This window comes from Rhinatrema bivittatum, chromosome 1, assembly GCF_901001135.1.
Source record: "Rhinatrema bivittatum chromosome 1, aRhiBiv1.1, whole genome shotgun sequence".
Taxonomy (NCBI): Eukaryota; Metazoa; Chordata; class Amphibia; order Gymnophiona; family Rhinatrematidae; genus Rhinatrema; species Rhinatrema bivittatum.
In genome coordinates this window covers 691,037,364-691,053,347 of record NC_042615.1, presented here as the reverse complement: position 1 = coordinate 691,053,347, position 15,984 = coordinate 691,037,364, and the positions used below count along the sequence as shown (strand labels likewise).

Here is a 15,984-nt window from a genome sequence, read left to right as displayed (position 1 = left end):
GACTGACCTGAAATCGTGGAAATGGAGGAGGGGTCTTAGCCTTTTTAGAACTTGGAGTTTAAAGTAACGCTCTTTTACCGTGTTGTTGATGAAGCCTGTGAAGGTCATTTGGCTGACCAAGATTACCCCGAGGTTCCTGACCTTAGGTGAGAAAGAAGGGCACACTGAAAGTTGCAGGTTGTTTAGCGGTAAGCTACCATCTTGTGTGATAAGTAGGAACTCTGTCTTGTCTGTGTTGAGTAACAAATTGAGCTTTGAGAGGAGGTTGTTAATGTGGATAAGACAGGCGTTCCAATGGAGGATGGTTTTTTGCAGCGAGTCGGTGATTGGTATCAGGATTTGGACATCGTCTGCATATATGTAGTGGGTAAGTTTCAGCTCGGAAAGAAGTTTGCAAAGAGGGAGAAGATAGATGTTGAATAGAGTCAGGGATAACGATGATCCTTGTGGAACTCCTAGGGTAGAGATGAAAGGGGGGATTCTATGCTGTTAATCTTGACTCTGTAATGCCTATTTTGAAGGAAGGATTTGAACCAGTTTAGGGCAATATTATTGATGCCGATCTCCGCTAGCCTTTCAATGAGACACTGATGGTTCACTGTGTCGAATGCGGCCGATAAGTCTAGGAGGATGAGCAGGCAGGGCTGTTTCTTTTCTAGGTTCATGAGGATGTTGTCTGAAAGAGAAATAAGGAGGGATTCCGTGTTTCTAGCTTTACGAAATCCAAGTTGAGCTGGAGAGAGGATATTGTTATAGTACAAGAATTCGGAGAGTTGTTTGTTGACTATTCTTTCTATGATCTTGGCAATGATGGGAAGGTTTGCAATATATATATATATATATATATAGATATAGATATAGATATAGATATAGATAGATATATAGATAGATATATATAGATATATATATAGATATATATATAGATATATATATAGATATATATACAAACATTATTGCGAATAGGCTTGTTAGTTATGCCTAGTTTAATATCCCCAAAGCAGGCAGGCTTTGTGTATGGAAAGAGGTCATCATCGGTGAATATCAGGAAGTTGATGCTAGCATTAGAGTCGTGTAAGTGGTTTGTATATAAGGATCCAATAGCAGTAAGTTTTGATGCAGAGAAAGCCTTTGACAGTTTCGTGGGAATTTCTAGATGTTCCTCTGTTAGAATTTAGCTTTTCCGGTCCAATATATGATGGCATAAAATTGTTATATGGTAAACAGCATACATTTGTGCAAATGGACTGCTATCAAACTTCTGTATTAGGATGAGGCACCAGGCAGCCCGATATCCCCATTGCACTTTACTCTTATGCTGGAGCCTCTTATTCTTAAACTAAAACAGGATTAGAGAGTCAAAGGCAGCACAAATTAAAATTGATGATGTTTGCTGACGATATCCTGATGGTTCTTGCAGAGGTCTGCTGCACACTGCCAGTGGTAATGGCAACTATAGTGCAATATGGTAGCTTTTTAGGGCTGAAATTGAATTTTACCAAATCTGAAGCAATGGACATGAAGGGACAGTTGACGGGGAATTAGGTCAGCCCAAGGGTCCATCAAGCCCAGCATCTTGTCTCCAACAGTGGCCAATGCAGGCCATAAGAACCTGGCAAGTTCCCAAAGACTGTCTATCCCGTGTTACTGCTGCTAGTAATAGCAGTGACTATTTTCCAAGTCAACTTAAGAACTTATCCAATCCTTTTTTAAACCCAGCTCACACTAACTGCACTAACCACATCCCCTGGCAACAAATTCCAGAGTTTAATTGTGCATTGAGTGAAAAAGAACTTTCTCCGATTAGTTTTAAATGTGCCACATGCTAACTTCATGGAGTGCCCCCTAGTCCTTCTGTTATCCGAAAGAGTAAATAACCGATTCACATTTACCTGTTCTAGACCTCTCATGATTTTAAACACCTCTATCATATCCCCCCTCAGCCGTCTCTTCTTCAAGCTGAAAAGTCCTAACCTCGTTAGTCTTTTCTTATAAGGGAGCTGTTCCATCCCCTTTATCATTTTCGTCACCCTTCTCTGTACCCTCTCCATCACAACTATATCTTGTTTGAGATGCAGCGACCAGAATTGTACACAGTATTCAAGGTGTGGTCTCACCATGGAGCGATACAGAGACATTATGACATTTTCCGTTTTATTCACCATTCCCTTTCTAATAATTCCCAACATTCTGTTTGATTTTTTGACTGCCGCAGCACACTGAACCGACGATTTCAATGTGTTATCCACTATGGCGCCTAAATCTCTTTCTTGGGTGGTAGCGCCTAATATGGACCCTAACATTGTGTAACTATAGCATGGGTTATTTTTCCCTATATGCATCACCTTGCACTTATCCACATTAAATTTCATCTGCAATTTGGATTCCCAATTTTCCAGTCTCACAAGGTCTTCCTGCAATTTATCACAGTTCGCTTGTGATTTAACTACTCTGAATAATTTTGTATCATCTGCAGATTTGATTACCTCACTTGTAGTATTTCTTTCCAGATCATTTATAAATATATTGAAAAGTATGGGTCCCAATACTGATCCCTGAGGCACTTCACTGCCTACTCCCTTCCACTGAGAAAATTGTCCATTTAATCCTACTCTCTGTCTCCTGTCTTTTAGCCAGTTTGTAATCCACGAAAGGACATCACTACCTATCCCATGACTTTTTACTTTTCCTAGAAGCCTCTCATGAGGAACTTTGTCAAACGCCTTCTGAAAATCCAAATACACTACATCTACCGGTTCACCTTTATCTACATGTTTATTAACTCCTTCAAAAAAGTGAAGCAGATTTGTGAGGAATGACTTTGTTCATTAAACTATGTCTTTCTATATGTTCTGTGATGTTGATATTTAGAACACTTTCCACTATTTTTCCTGGCACTGAAGTCAGGCTAACTGGTCTGTAGTTTCCAGGATTGCCCCTGGAGCCTTTTTAAAATATTGGTGTTACATTAGCTATCCTCCAGTCTTCAGGTACAATGATATGGGTATCTCCCCAACATCCTCTTCAGTAAACACCGAAGCAAAGAAATCATTTAATCTTTCCTCGATGGCCTTATCTTCTGTAAGTGCCCCTTTAACCCCTCGATCATCTAACGGTCCAGCTGACTCCCTCACAGGCTTTCTGTTTCGTATATATTTTAAAAAGTTTTTACTGTGAGTTTTTGCCTCTACGGCCAACTTCTTTTCAAATTCTCTCTTAGCCTGTCTTATATTTAACTTGCCAACGCTTATGCATTATCTTGTTTTCTTCTGTTGGATCTGTTATGATTTGTGGGTATGTTAACCCTTGGCCCGAGATGGGAGTTGTTGCCACCTGTGGGGAGGAGCCCTACAGGTCTACACCGTCGGGAGGTGAGGTCAGGCACAGCGGGGAGCTCTGGGCGAAGCTATGGAGAGGTTCCGAGGAGCTAGGAGAATACCCCAGTAGGGAGGCAAGCTGGAGACAATACCTGGGCAGAGACCCCGAAGGGGAAGGTGCCAGACAGGTCGCAGAGCGGGAGGTGCGAGACTGGCCATGCAGGAGGTACTCCGGAGAGGCAACCCCGAGGGGCAGAGTTGCACAGCGTAGAGGGTGATGATGTAATGACCTAGGCCAACCCGTGGAGCAGGGAAGCCTGAGTCAGGTCTCCACTGGTGACGTATGCACAACCTAGAGGAGCGGCAAGCTCTGACAGTCTCTGTGTAGCACGTAGGTACGACCCCCGAGGAGCGTGGGGGCACTGACAGTCACAGTGTAGCATGAGAGCACTGCCCCGAAGAGCGGGGAAGTACCGACAGTCTCTTGAGTAACACGTAGGCGCAGCCCCAAGGAGCGGGGAAGCCCTGAGGTAGAACTCCCGAGTTGCAGAGATGTTCCAGGGGCAGCTCCGAGGAGCGGGGAGCCTTGCAGGTTATGACCTAGGAGGCGCAGGGCCAGTCCGAGGAGTGGGAAAGGCCAGGAGAATAAGTCCCCATAGAGTGTGCACACTGGCCCCTGAGGAGCGGGTACCAGACAGAGTCCAAATCCAAGGATTCCGATAGTGTTGCCACAGGAACATGAAGGCAGGAGCTGAAGAGACTATGGAACTTGTTGCCAAGTCGGCTAGCTGTGGGCGAAGGTGGAGCTTAAGTATCCAGGTCCGATGACATCATCAATTGGGGGCACCCCTGAGGTTCCCGCCAAAGAGGCTTCAAAAGGAGGGCCTAGTGGCGCCTGTGTGTGCCTAGGAAGGCCCCAAGTCGATGTGGGTGGCGGTTGCGTCCAAGCCACCATGAGAAGTCCCGGGGAACGCGGCGGTGGAGACTGGCCTGCGCTGCGAGCAGGAGGGCAGGAGAGCGGTGCGAGAAGTAAGTATACTCGGTTGCAGCCGTCTGCGACTGATTGACATAACAGGATCCTTCTTCCAATTTTTGAATGAATATCTTTTGGCTAAAATAGCTTCTATCACCTCACCTTTTAACCATGCCTCTAATCATTTTGCCTTCCTTCCACCTTTCTTAATGTATGGAATACATCTGGACTGTGCTTTTAGGATGGTATTTTTTAACAATGACCATGCCTCTTGCACACTTTTTACATTTTGTAGCTGCTCCTTTCAGGTTTTTTTTCTAGCTATTTTTCTCATTTTATCAGTTTCCCTTTTGAAAGTTTAGCACGAGAGCCGTGGATATGCTTACTGTCCCCATTCCAGTCATTAATTCAAATTTGATCATATTATGATCACTATTGCCAAGCGGCCCTACCACTGTTACCTCTCTCACCAAATCCTGTGCTCCACTGAGAATTAGATCTAAAATTGCTCCCTCTCTCATTGGTTCCTGAACCGATTGCTCCATAAAACTGTCATTTATTCCATCCAGGAACTTTCTCTCTCTAGCATGTCCCGATGATACATTTACCCAGTCAATATTGGGGTAATTGAAATCTCCCCTTACTACCGCACTACCAATTTGGTTAGCTTCCCTAATTTCTATTAGCATTTCACTGTTCATCTCACCATCTTGGTCAGGTGGACAGTAGCATACTCCCATCACTATAGTCTTCCCTAACAAACAAGGGATTTTTACTCATAAAGATTCGATTGTGCATTTAGTCTCATGCAGGATGTTTATCCTGTTGGACTCTATGCCATCCCGGACTTAAAGCGCCATACAGCCTCCCGGGTGCTCCTCTCTGTCATTGCAATATAATTTGTACCCTGGTATAGCATTGTTCCATTGGTTATCCTCCTTCCACCATGTCTCTGAGATGCCAATTAAGTCTGTCATCACTTACTGCTATACACTCTAATTCTCCCTTCTTACTTCTTAGACTTCTGGCATTAGCATACAAACATTGCTAAGTTTGTTTTTTGTTTGTATTTTCATTCTGCTTTTTAACTGATAGGGTTAATTTAGAATTTTTTAGCTCAGGTAAGTTTTTAAGTTACAGGCACTTGGACTACTTTTCTTGTTATTGGAACCTAACTGTCGGGATGCCCCAATTCTAATGCGTCATTAGTTTCCTTTGAAGATATTTCCCTTCGGACCATGCGTTGCTGAGCGACTGTCTGCTTTTCCCTTTGTTCTAGTTTAAAAGCTGCTCTATCTCCTTTTTAAAGGTTAGCGCCAGCAGTCTAATTCTCCCATCTTACTTCTTAGACTTCTGGCATTAGCATACAAACATTTCAAAGTTTGTTTTTTGTTTGTATTTTCATTCTGCTTTTTAATTGATAGGGATAAGTTAGAATTTTTTAGCTCAGGTGAGTTTTTAGTTACAGACACTTGGGCTACTTTTCTTATTATTGGATCCTCACTGTCGGGATGCCCTAATTCTAATGCATCATTAGTATCCTTTGAAGATACCTCTCTCCGAACCATGTGCTGCTGAGCGACTGTCTGCTTTCCCCTTTGTTCTAGTTTTAAAAGCTGCTCTATCTCCTTTTTAAAGGTTAGCACCAGCAGTCTGGTTCCACCCTGGTTAAGGTGGAGCCCATCCCTTCGGAAGAGCCTCCCCCTTCCCCAAAAGGTTCCCCAGTTCCTAACAAAACGGAATCCCTCTTCAGGTTGCAAGGAGGACACTCGTCTCTGGTGATCTGGCCCTTTTGGGCTCCCGTCCTGGCGAAGCGTGTGCTGATCGCTGGGAGGGGGCATAGGAGTGCAAATTCTGTGAATTTTTTAGTTCTGCAATTCTACTAGCCTGCTGATGCTGGGCCTGAGGGGACATCCTGCCACACTCCTGACAGGATACCTGGTGGTGCTCTGGCCCTAGGCAGCAATAGCAGACCGCATGTCATTCAGTGATGGACATGATTTTACTGCCTTGGCTTTAGGGGTCATGATAGCACTGAAAAATGCTGTTGGGGGTTCGCCTAGATGAAGAAAGGTGGGGTGGGGGGGGGGGGGACGACTATAAAATAGGAAAGGCACAGAAGAACCCACGACCGTTGATGTGCAGGAAAGCAAAAACTGAGGCGATGCAGGCAGACGTGCGGGATGGTACCATACAGGCATGCAGGAGCACGTCTTTCACATTCTAAGAGAAGTTACCGCATTGAGCCGCCGGGGGGGGGGGGGGGGGCGCTCCCAGAGAGTATGGCTAATTCAGCCTACTTATCTATGGGGAAACTTCTCTTAAGTTAGCATTTCAACATAGTCATCTCAAGTACTGATTAGTTTGAAATGCTCTGTTTTATGTGTGGTGATGACTTTTCTTATGCCTTGCAATCCTAAAAGTTAAATATGTTTATTTTAAAAGAAATCCTGTATAATTTGGGGTAACCATTCGGTTTCAGGTGTCATTTTATTCCCCTCTTGGGTCTTTCAGGGACCCTGTAGTACCCAATCAGCTTCCTGATAAGAACAAACAGGGTTTCAGAGGCAAAAGCCATAAAAATAGGATGGAAAAAAAACTGTAATATTTCTTTTCAGGTTTATTGCTCTTTACTGGAGTGTTTCAGCATGGTTTACGAAAGAACTGAGAATGTTAATGTGCTTCTTAAAATGCAGTTGTCGCTTCCTCACTTCTTTTCAGGTTTGAAAAATACATGCCTTTTAATTTTATAATTCATCATTTGTGGTTCTTTTGTGACAGGATGAGTATGAAGAGCTGCTTCGTTATGCTGTAGTGACCCCAAAGTTTGAACAGAATGTCCTAAGGCAAACTCAGCTTACTGTGGAACAGCCAAAGGATGGCAAGTTTTCAGGTGTAATGAATGATGATCAGCCTCAGGCTGCAGGTAAAGGAAAATGTGTATGAAAGTCTTTCAATTTAAGGTTTCTACAATTATTTTCTAAAATGTCACAGTTTATGGATATATTTAATTGAAAATGTCTAAAATCCAGAATAGTAAAATCAGATTACTGACAAGTTCCACTTTTATTAGTTGAGAATGATTTTTAGCAATTTCAACATCTGTGTTGCTCATTTTATTGCATTTTGTATTTATAAAGCCTATGCTAGTAGTTTGTTGCCAAATGTATCCACTGAGATTCTCAGTCTCTAATCAAATCAGCAGACGCCAAACCATTCAAAAATCTTTAGTATAGCTGAAAGCTCTGTTAGCATAGCCACCTTTTTTTCTCTTCCTAAATCTCTCTCCTCATCTGCTTTTCTTTCTTATTCCCACTCTTTCTCTTTTCAACTCTGTCATTTCTCACTATTCTCTTCCTTGTTATCCCTCTTGTTCTGTCAGATTGCCATGAGTGGAGGCACCCTACAGGGAACCATTACCATTTGTAATTGGGGCAGGGAGAATTTTCTGCACCCTGCTGGGCTCTATATAAGCAGTAAGTCTCTGCAGCTGGGGCAGTTTGAGGATGTTACCCTAGTTAATGAGAGTTTTGGTTTGACTGTAGACACATGTTTTAAGCCAAGAAGAATAGGATTCCCAGCTTGCTTCCAATTTAGATTTAAACTTGGCATGAGGTATGTGTAAATGAATGTTGACACTCATGCAGTGTATATGAGCAGGAATTTGTGGGAAGTTCAATTCCACTTAGACTAAAAATATTGTAAAATGTTCATAATTTTTGCAAGCCTAGCTAAAAAGTCTTTATTTACTCTGAGCTGAGAATCAGTCTAAACTGGGGCAAATGTTCACTAAGTTTCCTTCCTTGAAGAAGAAATGACAGTCTGTTGCTACAATCTGTCATCTTTTAAACTTCTTGAAATGCATGTTGAATGAGGTAAGATCACATTTGGCTTTTTATCTAAATCTGTAATGATTAAACCTAGCCAATGATGACAGAGCTAAAAATAGCCTGGACCTCTGCTCATCCTGTTTCTGGAAATAAATGTGAGAGATTTGCAAGCTTAAGGTAGTTGCCTGTTTAATTTACACTCCTCAGCAGTTAGTTTTGATGGATAGTCTGCTCAGGAAGTATAATTGACAAGAACATTGCTAGAAGACTCCTCAGAAGTTTGCTCTGTTTCTTCTCCTCCTCCTCTTCCCTTCAAGGCATGGCCTTTTCTGAAGTTTTCTTACTGGTTTCAGAGGGGAAAGATAGTAAGTTTGCCTACCATAAACTGTGTTTTTGATAGATAGAATGAATTAGCCATGATGTGGATGACATCTGGCGCCACTGAACAGATTTGTCTCTCCTAGCTAGTAGAGCTTTTAGCTCTACTGATCATGTGTGGGAATTCCTGTGCAGGTGTTGCCTCATTAACCTTCTCAGTCTATATCGGAGCTAATTACAGCTAGGTAGTCGAGTCTCAGAAAGGTGGGTGGTTATTTAACATGGCTAACTCATTCTGCTATCTATAAAAAACAGTTTATGGTAAGCAAACTTGCTTGTTCCATCGATAAGCAGATCGAATTAAGTCTTGTGAGGGATTCCAAAGCGAGGGTTGCAGCAGAGTGTTTACTGAGTAAGCAACCCAGACTCCTCCATGGAGAGTAAAGCAACCCAGACTCCTCCATGGAGAGTAAAACACTTCAAGAAGAGGTAACACAAACTTGCCTGTCTAATTCTACTGTAAACTCTTGAGAGATTGTCCAAACAGTAATGGAATGTAAAGGTGCGTACTGACAACTAAGTAGCAGTTTTTCAGATGTCTTAGAGAGGTACATCTCGGAGATCAGCAATGGAAGATACCATAGCTCTTACTTGATGTGCTCTTAACCTAAAGGTGGATTATAACTCAAGAAATAATGTCTGTAATTTGTAGGCCTGCTGACACACAGAAGTGCTGAATGCAGTCAGATATCCAGTTGGGCAATGTGTGTTTTGTTTCTGCTATGCCAAGTCTGTAGGATCATGTGATACAAATAGCTGCAAAGTTATGGCGATGAAGCTGAGTTCTTTTCTTGTAGTAGTCCAAGGCTCTTTGCAATCCAGAGAATGAAGGTTTTTTTCACCTTCATGCACATATGACTTTGGAAAGAAAGTAGACAGAATGATGGACTGATTGAGATGGAAAATTGAGACAACTTTTGGGAGAAATTTCAGGTGTGTGCATAGCATCATCCTATTGTGAAATAATTGCATATATGGTGGGTAGTGAACAAGAACTTGGAGTTTGCTGACTCTTCTAGCTGAGGTTACGGCCACAAGAAATACCGCTTTCCATGTCAAGAATTTGAGAGATGTCTGTATGAGACCAAGTGTACCTTCATACGATGCTAAAAATGATTTAGCTATCGTGTCTGTGAGCCATTAATTTGGACTTCAAAAATCATTAGGTACCTGGATCTCTTGTAACTCTGTATTGCTTGATATGTCCACTTCCACTTTCACATATTGAAAAAGTTGATTTTGCATCGAATCTGTCCAAAGTAATAAAGCCTTTTAATCACTTATCTTATGCTGTTCTATGGTCAATCTTGTACAGCCGACACCTAGATGTTTCGGAGCGGAGGCTCCTTCTTCAAGGGCTGAATGTTGTCAAGATAGACGCGTGGAACGCTGTATATCTGTACAGAGAATGTGGTAAAGACATCCTTTAGTTATTGAAAATTTCACTTAACTTGGTCACTTAACAGTAGGACTCGATACATACGTGTGGTGGCGGCACAGTTCCATAAAGAGTTGATTTCTTTCTCAGAAGTGAACTGTTATGCTATCACTGCGTTCTGAAGAGCTCCGCTGTAAACTATCAAAAATCCCGGAATGACTAGGGATATGGATGCTTTAAATCGCTATCGTTCTGAACAGAGTGACTGACAGCCATGTGGGGAAATGCTCTAATGAATACACTGCTAACTGGAGACGTGAAAAATAGAGCTACTCACTGTGCAGGTAACGACTGCTCTCAGCGGCAGGACAACTGCTCCTTTTATTGGCGTGAGAATGCCGACAGAGACGCCATATTTAAAGGGAATCCCTTCGAGATCTACAAATGACGTGTCAGCCAATGCTGTTGACGTCACTGAACGCAGTAAGGACACGTTTGTATTGTGTTTAAATGAGTGTGAGCCATTCAATTTTATCATTAAGTCCAAAAGGTTCCAATGTGTTAAGACGATAGATCCAAGCATTCTCTTTCATATTCAAAATACTGACCCGATCTCCCCCTCTCCACGATGAGCGTACGTGTTCAATTATAGACCATTTGAGATTGCTGAATGTGTGACCACAGTCACACAGGTCATATATTAATTGGATTTTGTCACATGTTATACAATTTGGGTTCTTTATTCTAAGAATTTGAGAGAAGCAGGCTCTAATGGTTTGAAGATCAGCTTATCAATTGAGAGAGGACAACACTGAGGTTCCATGGAGCCAGAGGTTTCTGTAATGGGGGTTTAATATGCCATAAGCCTTTCATAAATTTTGAAACCAATGGATGAGTTGAGATGGGTTTATCATCTGCTGTTACATGGTAAGCTGCTATGGCATTCAGATGTACTCAGGGAGGATGTATCAAGGCCCAACTCAGAGAAGAAACCAAGTAGATCAGTAATTTTTTGGATTCGCAAGAAAATGGGTCGAAAGCATTCTGTTGACATCATCTAGAAAATCTTTTTTATTTGAAACTGTAGGCTTTCCTAGTTTCTGAGTAAAACTATGATGTCTTCAAATTTCCTTTGGTAAAGAGAGATCTTCAGTTATCAAGCATTCAGTATCTAAGCAATAAAGATGAGTTAGAAGATTCAGATGAAAAATAGTAACTTTGTCTTCAGTTAACAATTCAGGGTCTGTCCCCAGATGTATAGGAGGACTTTTAGAAAGCTGTACAAGATATGCAAACCATATTTCCTTGGATTACAATGGCACTGAAAATCAGACGAGCTTGATTTTGTAGTATTTTCTGCACTGTCTTGGCAATTAACAGTATCGGTGGAAAAGCATACATGAGGCTGATGCTCCATTTGAGCAGAAAAGCACTTTGAGCTAATTTGAGTTTGCTGGGAGGAATGAAATAAACTTTTTTCCTGCTTCCTGTCTTGTTACGAAGTGAATATGTCCACCATTTGTTTCCAGAACTTTGACTGGCCCTTACTGGGCATGCTCAGCATGGCACTAACCCTGCAGCCAGCAGGGGTCCCCCTTCAGTCTTCTTTTTTCCGTGCAGCAGTAGCCTCGCGGTAAAGGAGCTCTGAAGAGATTCCTGACAGGAATTTTTCTCACGGAATTCTTTAAAGTTAAATTGCCCCACAGGGGTCCCTCCTCTGACTTTTCTCTGACCGCAGTACTCCGGTAAGTTTTTACCCATTTTCCGTCAATTACCGTAGAGTTTGGCCCTTGCGGCCTACTGGCCATCGACCGTACCGCGGTTAGATTTTTTTTTTCCAATGGCCATGGAGTCGGGGTTCTGTCTGTGCTCGGACTGTACTCGCACCATGGCTATCACAGACCCCCATGGAGTCTGTGTAATGTGTTTAGGCCGTGAGCACGATGTCCTGATTTGCACCAAATGTGCCCTTATGACACCAAAAGGTTGCAAGGCCAGAATGGAGAAGATGGAATTTCTCTTCTGTGCTCAAACCCCGACTCTGTCCATCGCATCGACGTCATCAGAACCGGCACCATTGACTTTGCGCCAGCATTGACCACCGACCGGTGTTTGCATGAAGCCCAGGAAGTCATAGGATGCATGGAATAAACCTCCAACCCAGTAAATTTTTACTCATGAATCTGAGGCTCCCATTCAAATTTATAACAGTCCTTCATATGTTATAGATTGCTTATGGATCACTGTAGTTATTGGAGATTGCTCTGGGAGTGAAAGTCAGCATGATAGCAGAACAGGAGACTGGCTCAGAGTTCCTAATGTATAGCATGTGGTTTGCCAACTGTATAAGGATGAGGTAGTGAACTGGAGATGTAGGATTTAGTAAACCACAGTTACCTTCACTGAAGGTGATTTAGGGAAAGCATCTCTTGGTATCTTGGAGACATTGGCAAACCTCTTCATTTAAAACTTAGCCCCATTATATATATTAATTCATGTGTATCACTGTGAAATAAGCACCTGTATCCAGTTTACAGAGATGTAAGTAACCATTTTTTCCTTATAATAGCAGTATATCCCTGTTAAATCGGGTATATTTAGGGTAATTTTCAAATGCATTTCCATATGTAAAACAGTGCTTTACCCTGGGGAAAAGACTTTTACAAAATAGTCTACCTGATATGCAGGTAAAAATACCTATTAAAGACACCAAAAAAAGTCATAAAGGTACACTCACGATAATCGGTTAATAAACTGTTGCTTTCTTTATTAATAAATACTACTTTTTATACATTTGTCAAAGTTTAAGCATTATATATATAAATATCTACTTATGTCTTCCTCACTTTATTATACAAAGAGGAACACACACCTCTTAACCCATATTGTATAAATCCATCATATCACATGAAAAAAAAAAGCAAAAACATATTGCGGCAGCGATGGTTTGGAGTGAACCGGATTAAAATCCTGTTTTAACGGACTGTCATTTTCCAAAAAATTTCTACATGGACTTTTATCTAAAGAATGTTTTAATAATGGGAAGTGTTTTTAATTTTGCCTTTTGCTTTTTTGGCTTTTGTCTTTTGTTCTTTTTTTCTTTTTATTTATGGGTCATGTATGTGCTGTCTTGTATTTGGTTTTTTTTTGTTTCATGTGATATGATGGGTTTATACAATATGGGTTAAGAGGTGTGTTCCTATTTGTGTAATAAACTGAGGAAGATATGTGTGTGTGTATGTGTGTATATATATATATATATATATATATATAAGGCAATGTATTGTATTTTATTTGTGCTTACAATTTAATATACCAAAAAACCCCCAAAACCAAAATATTTGGGGAGAAAAGCACTATTACTTCTAATTTAATTAATCTCAAGAACTACATGATTCAATTAAAATAATTATACTTTATTGAAAGTGTAACATAATATCAATTTTACTTTTTTTGTAAAACATACTGACATCTAATAAAAATATTCTTTATATTTAATTTCAGCCTTAATAACAGTATCCTCAAACATACAGTCTTAGACCCAACTAGGATTTACCCTCAACTCTGTCCTATCTCTAATCTCAATCTGTCCCTCGATTACCCGAATAACACCAAAAACTGGATTTTTTCAATGCTACTTTTGTAGACCAATATATATATATTATGCTTAGACTTCGACAAGTGTATAAAAAGAGGTATTTATTAATAAAGAAAGCAACACAATTTATTAGCCAATTATTGTGAGCGTACCTTTATGACTGGGTTTTTTTGTGTCTTTAATTTGATTGTGACAGACAGAAGCATTTTTTTTTTTGTGGATTTTATTGTTTTAAAAATATGCTATTAACCTGTCTGTGCATACTGTTTTTCATCGATAAGCAGGGCTGAATTAGCCATGACATCCTGGTGATATCCAGTGGCACCGAATGGACCATTCTCTTAGCTAGTAGATCTTTTTGCTCTAATGAGCATGTGCAGGAATTCCCACTCGGGCATTGCCTCATGAGCTCCTCATTCATTTTTTGTCCGAATACCAGCATAGGTGTGTACCTGTATCTCTCCCTTTTTCTGTGAAAATCTTGATACTTTTTTTTTTTTTTCTTTAAAGTTGCCTCCCTGCCTTAGCAGCCCCCAAACAGAACTTTTCAGTGTTATCACAACGGTGGCATCAATGCCCGGTGCATCAGCACCATTGGCATCCATCGACTCACAAGAGCATGGTGATGCCCCCACAACCTTGCACTAAGCGGTCGGAGATGGAACTGAACCCTGCCAAGCTAGCAGCCTTGTTAGCTTCAGAAGATAGGCAGGATTGGCGATGGAGAAAAAATCTATGATATCTTCATCCAGTTTGACAGCTGTTGTATTCTATCGGCATGGGATACTATTCAGCAGTTCTAATTTTGGCATGACGGAAATATGAGTGGTTACGCACACTGCCTGGGGGTGCAGACCTTATGGTTGCCGTGGAACGAGGACGTTATTCTTTTTTTTTTCTTCACTTCTCCCTTTTGTCGAAGGACGTACTGATTTCTATGGGGTACTTGACTATATGAGAGATAAGCGCACTATGTACGTATCCTTAAATGGATTAACTTTCCCAGCAGTTAAGCTAAGAGGCGATTTACTGTCCTTTTATATGGGCATAAGGTTTATATAAATCGTTTGATATTTATTATCTACTCTAGCTTCCTTTGTATCGATAAGCCAGAGGTTTTATTTATTTATTTATTTATAGTTTTTATATACCGACATTCGATCAGAGATATAACAATGGTTTACATTCAGGTACCATAGGTGACATGCCAGGGTCTTGGCTGCCGCTATGTATGAGTATCTCACTATATTGATAGTCCAATTGTTGTAACACGCGCCTCTCTCTATTTTTCCTAGTCTGTAACCTACATGTTTTGTTATTCCAATAAAAGATATAAAAAAAAAGAGCATGGTGACATTGGCACATAAATCCTTGAGATACTCAATGCACAAAGGCCCAAAATGTGAAATGCTTTGGTTCCCAACACATTTATCATTGGGGCAGGTTGCTTCATCTTAGATACATCGTACTGCAATGCTTCCAACACAACTGTACACTGGCTTGCAGAGAATTTTGTCAGAGGCAGAGGGGAAAATGATACACCTAACCCCACCAATTACCAGAGTTCTTACATCAACAAAATTAATGGAACAAAGGCTATGCCTAGAGACTCCAGATCCGTTTGCTCTCTGGTACTGCTAACATCTAATTGGCCTTCAATTCAAATTTTGCAGAGCCTAGATGATGTGCAGAATTCCATTCTGGCATCAGAAGAAGATGTTCTACCACCCATGCCAGAATAAAGGTCACATCAGCCCCTCGACCAGATAGTGGAGTTGATGAAAGATTTCTTTACCTTCATAGTGGCTAAGGATTAGGAGATTATTTTCCAGTCTCTTTCATTTTATCAGATTTTCTCCCACAAAGAAGAATCCTAGTATTCCTGGTTCAGATGGATACTCCATCAGTATGCCGAAGAGGTGATTCTAGTCCACAGGATTTACTCTCAGTGGATTCCAACCAGTCAGAGGATGTCAATCAGAAGTATACCCCTCCAATGTGACCAAGAATCCACTACTCAGTCATTACTGGGTCCTGGATCAGTGTTCCCACACTTCTAAGCTCTGAAGAGGGGTCAACGGGGATACCTTCCAACTCCCATCTGGACCCTCTGGAATACTTGTCTCCACTGGAGGACCTTTCATACTCAGATTTCTGGACAAACTGGAAAAAGAACTCTGAGTTATATGCATAAAGACAAAGATCCTAACACAAATGTCTTTGGCCTCCTCCAAATTCTTCTGGAAACACCACCAGAGCCAGCAGCAATTCTCATCCATAATATCTTGCAAGAATTGCAAACCAGAATCTGGAAAAATCCTGTTTTCTTTACTCCAGTTGAAAGGGAACTAGACCTTAAGTATAGAACACAAAACTCCCTAGGGTTTGGAATAGTGCAATTACCCCACCAATCAGTTGTGGTAGAATCAGCTTTTAAAAGAGCAAAGAAGATAAGAATATACTTGGATACTCTGCTAGGGAAAGACCCTTGGTTACTGGATAATTTTGGTAAA

At 41.1% G+C, this 15,984-nt stretch overlaps 1 protein-coding gene across 4 annotated transcripts in view; it reads left to right on the top strand.

The window, feature by feature from the left end:
* Window positions 1–15,984, top strand: part of POC5 (POC5 centriolar protein) — a 189,089-nt gene that overhangs the window by 30,920 nt on the left and 142,185 nt on the right. For all 4 annotated transcript variants that reach the window (XM_029575225.1, XM_029575207.1, XM_029575232.1 and 1 more), the window contains one exon: window positions 7,069–7,213. In XM_029575225.1, the coding sequence (XP_029431085.1) occupies window positions 7,069–7,213 (145 nt within the window). The remainder of the gene's footprint in view (window positions 1–7,068; window positions 7,214–15,984) is intronic.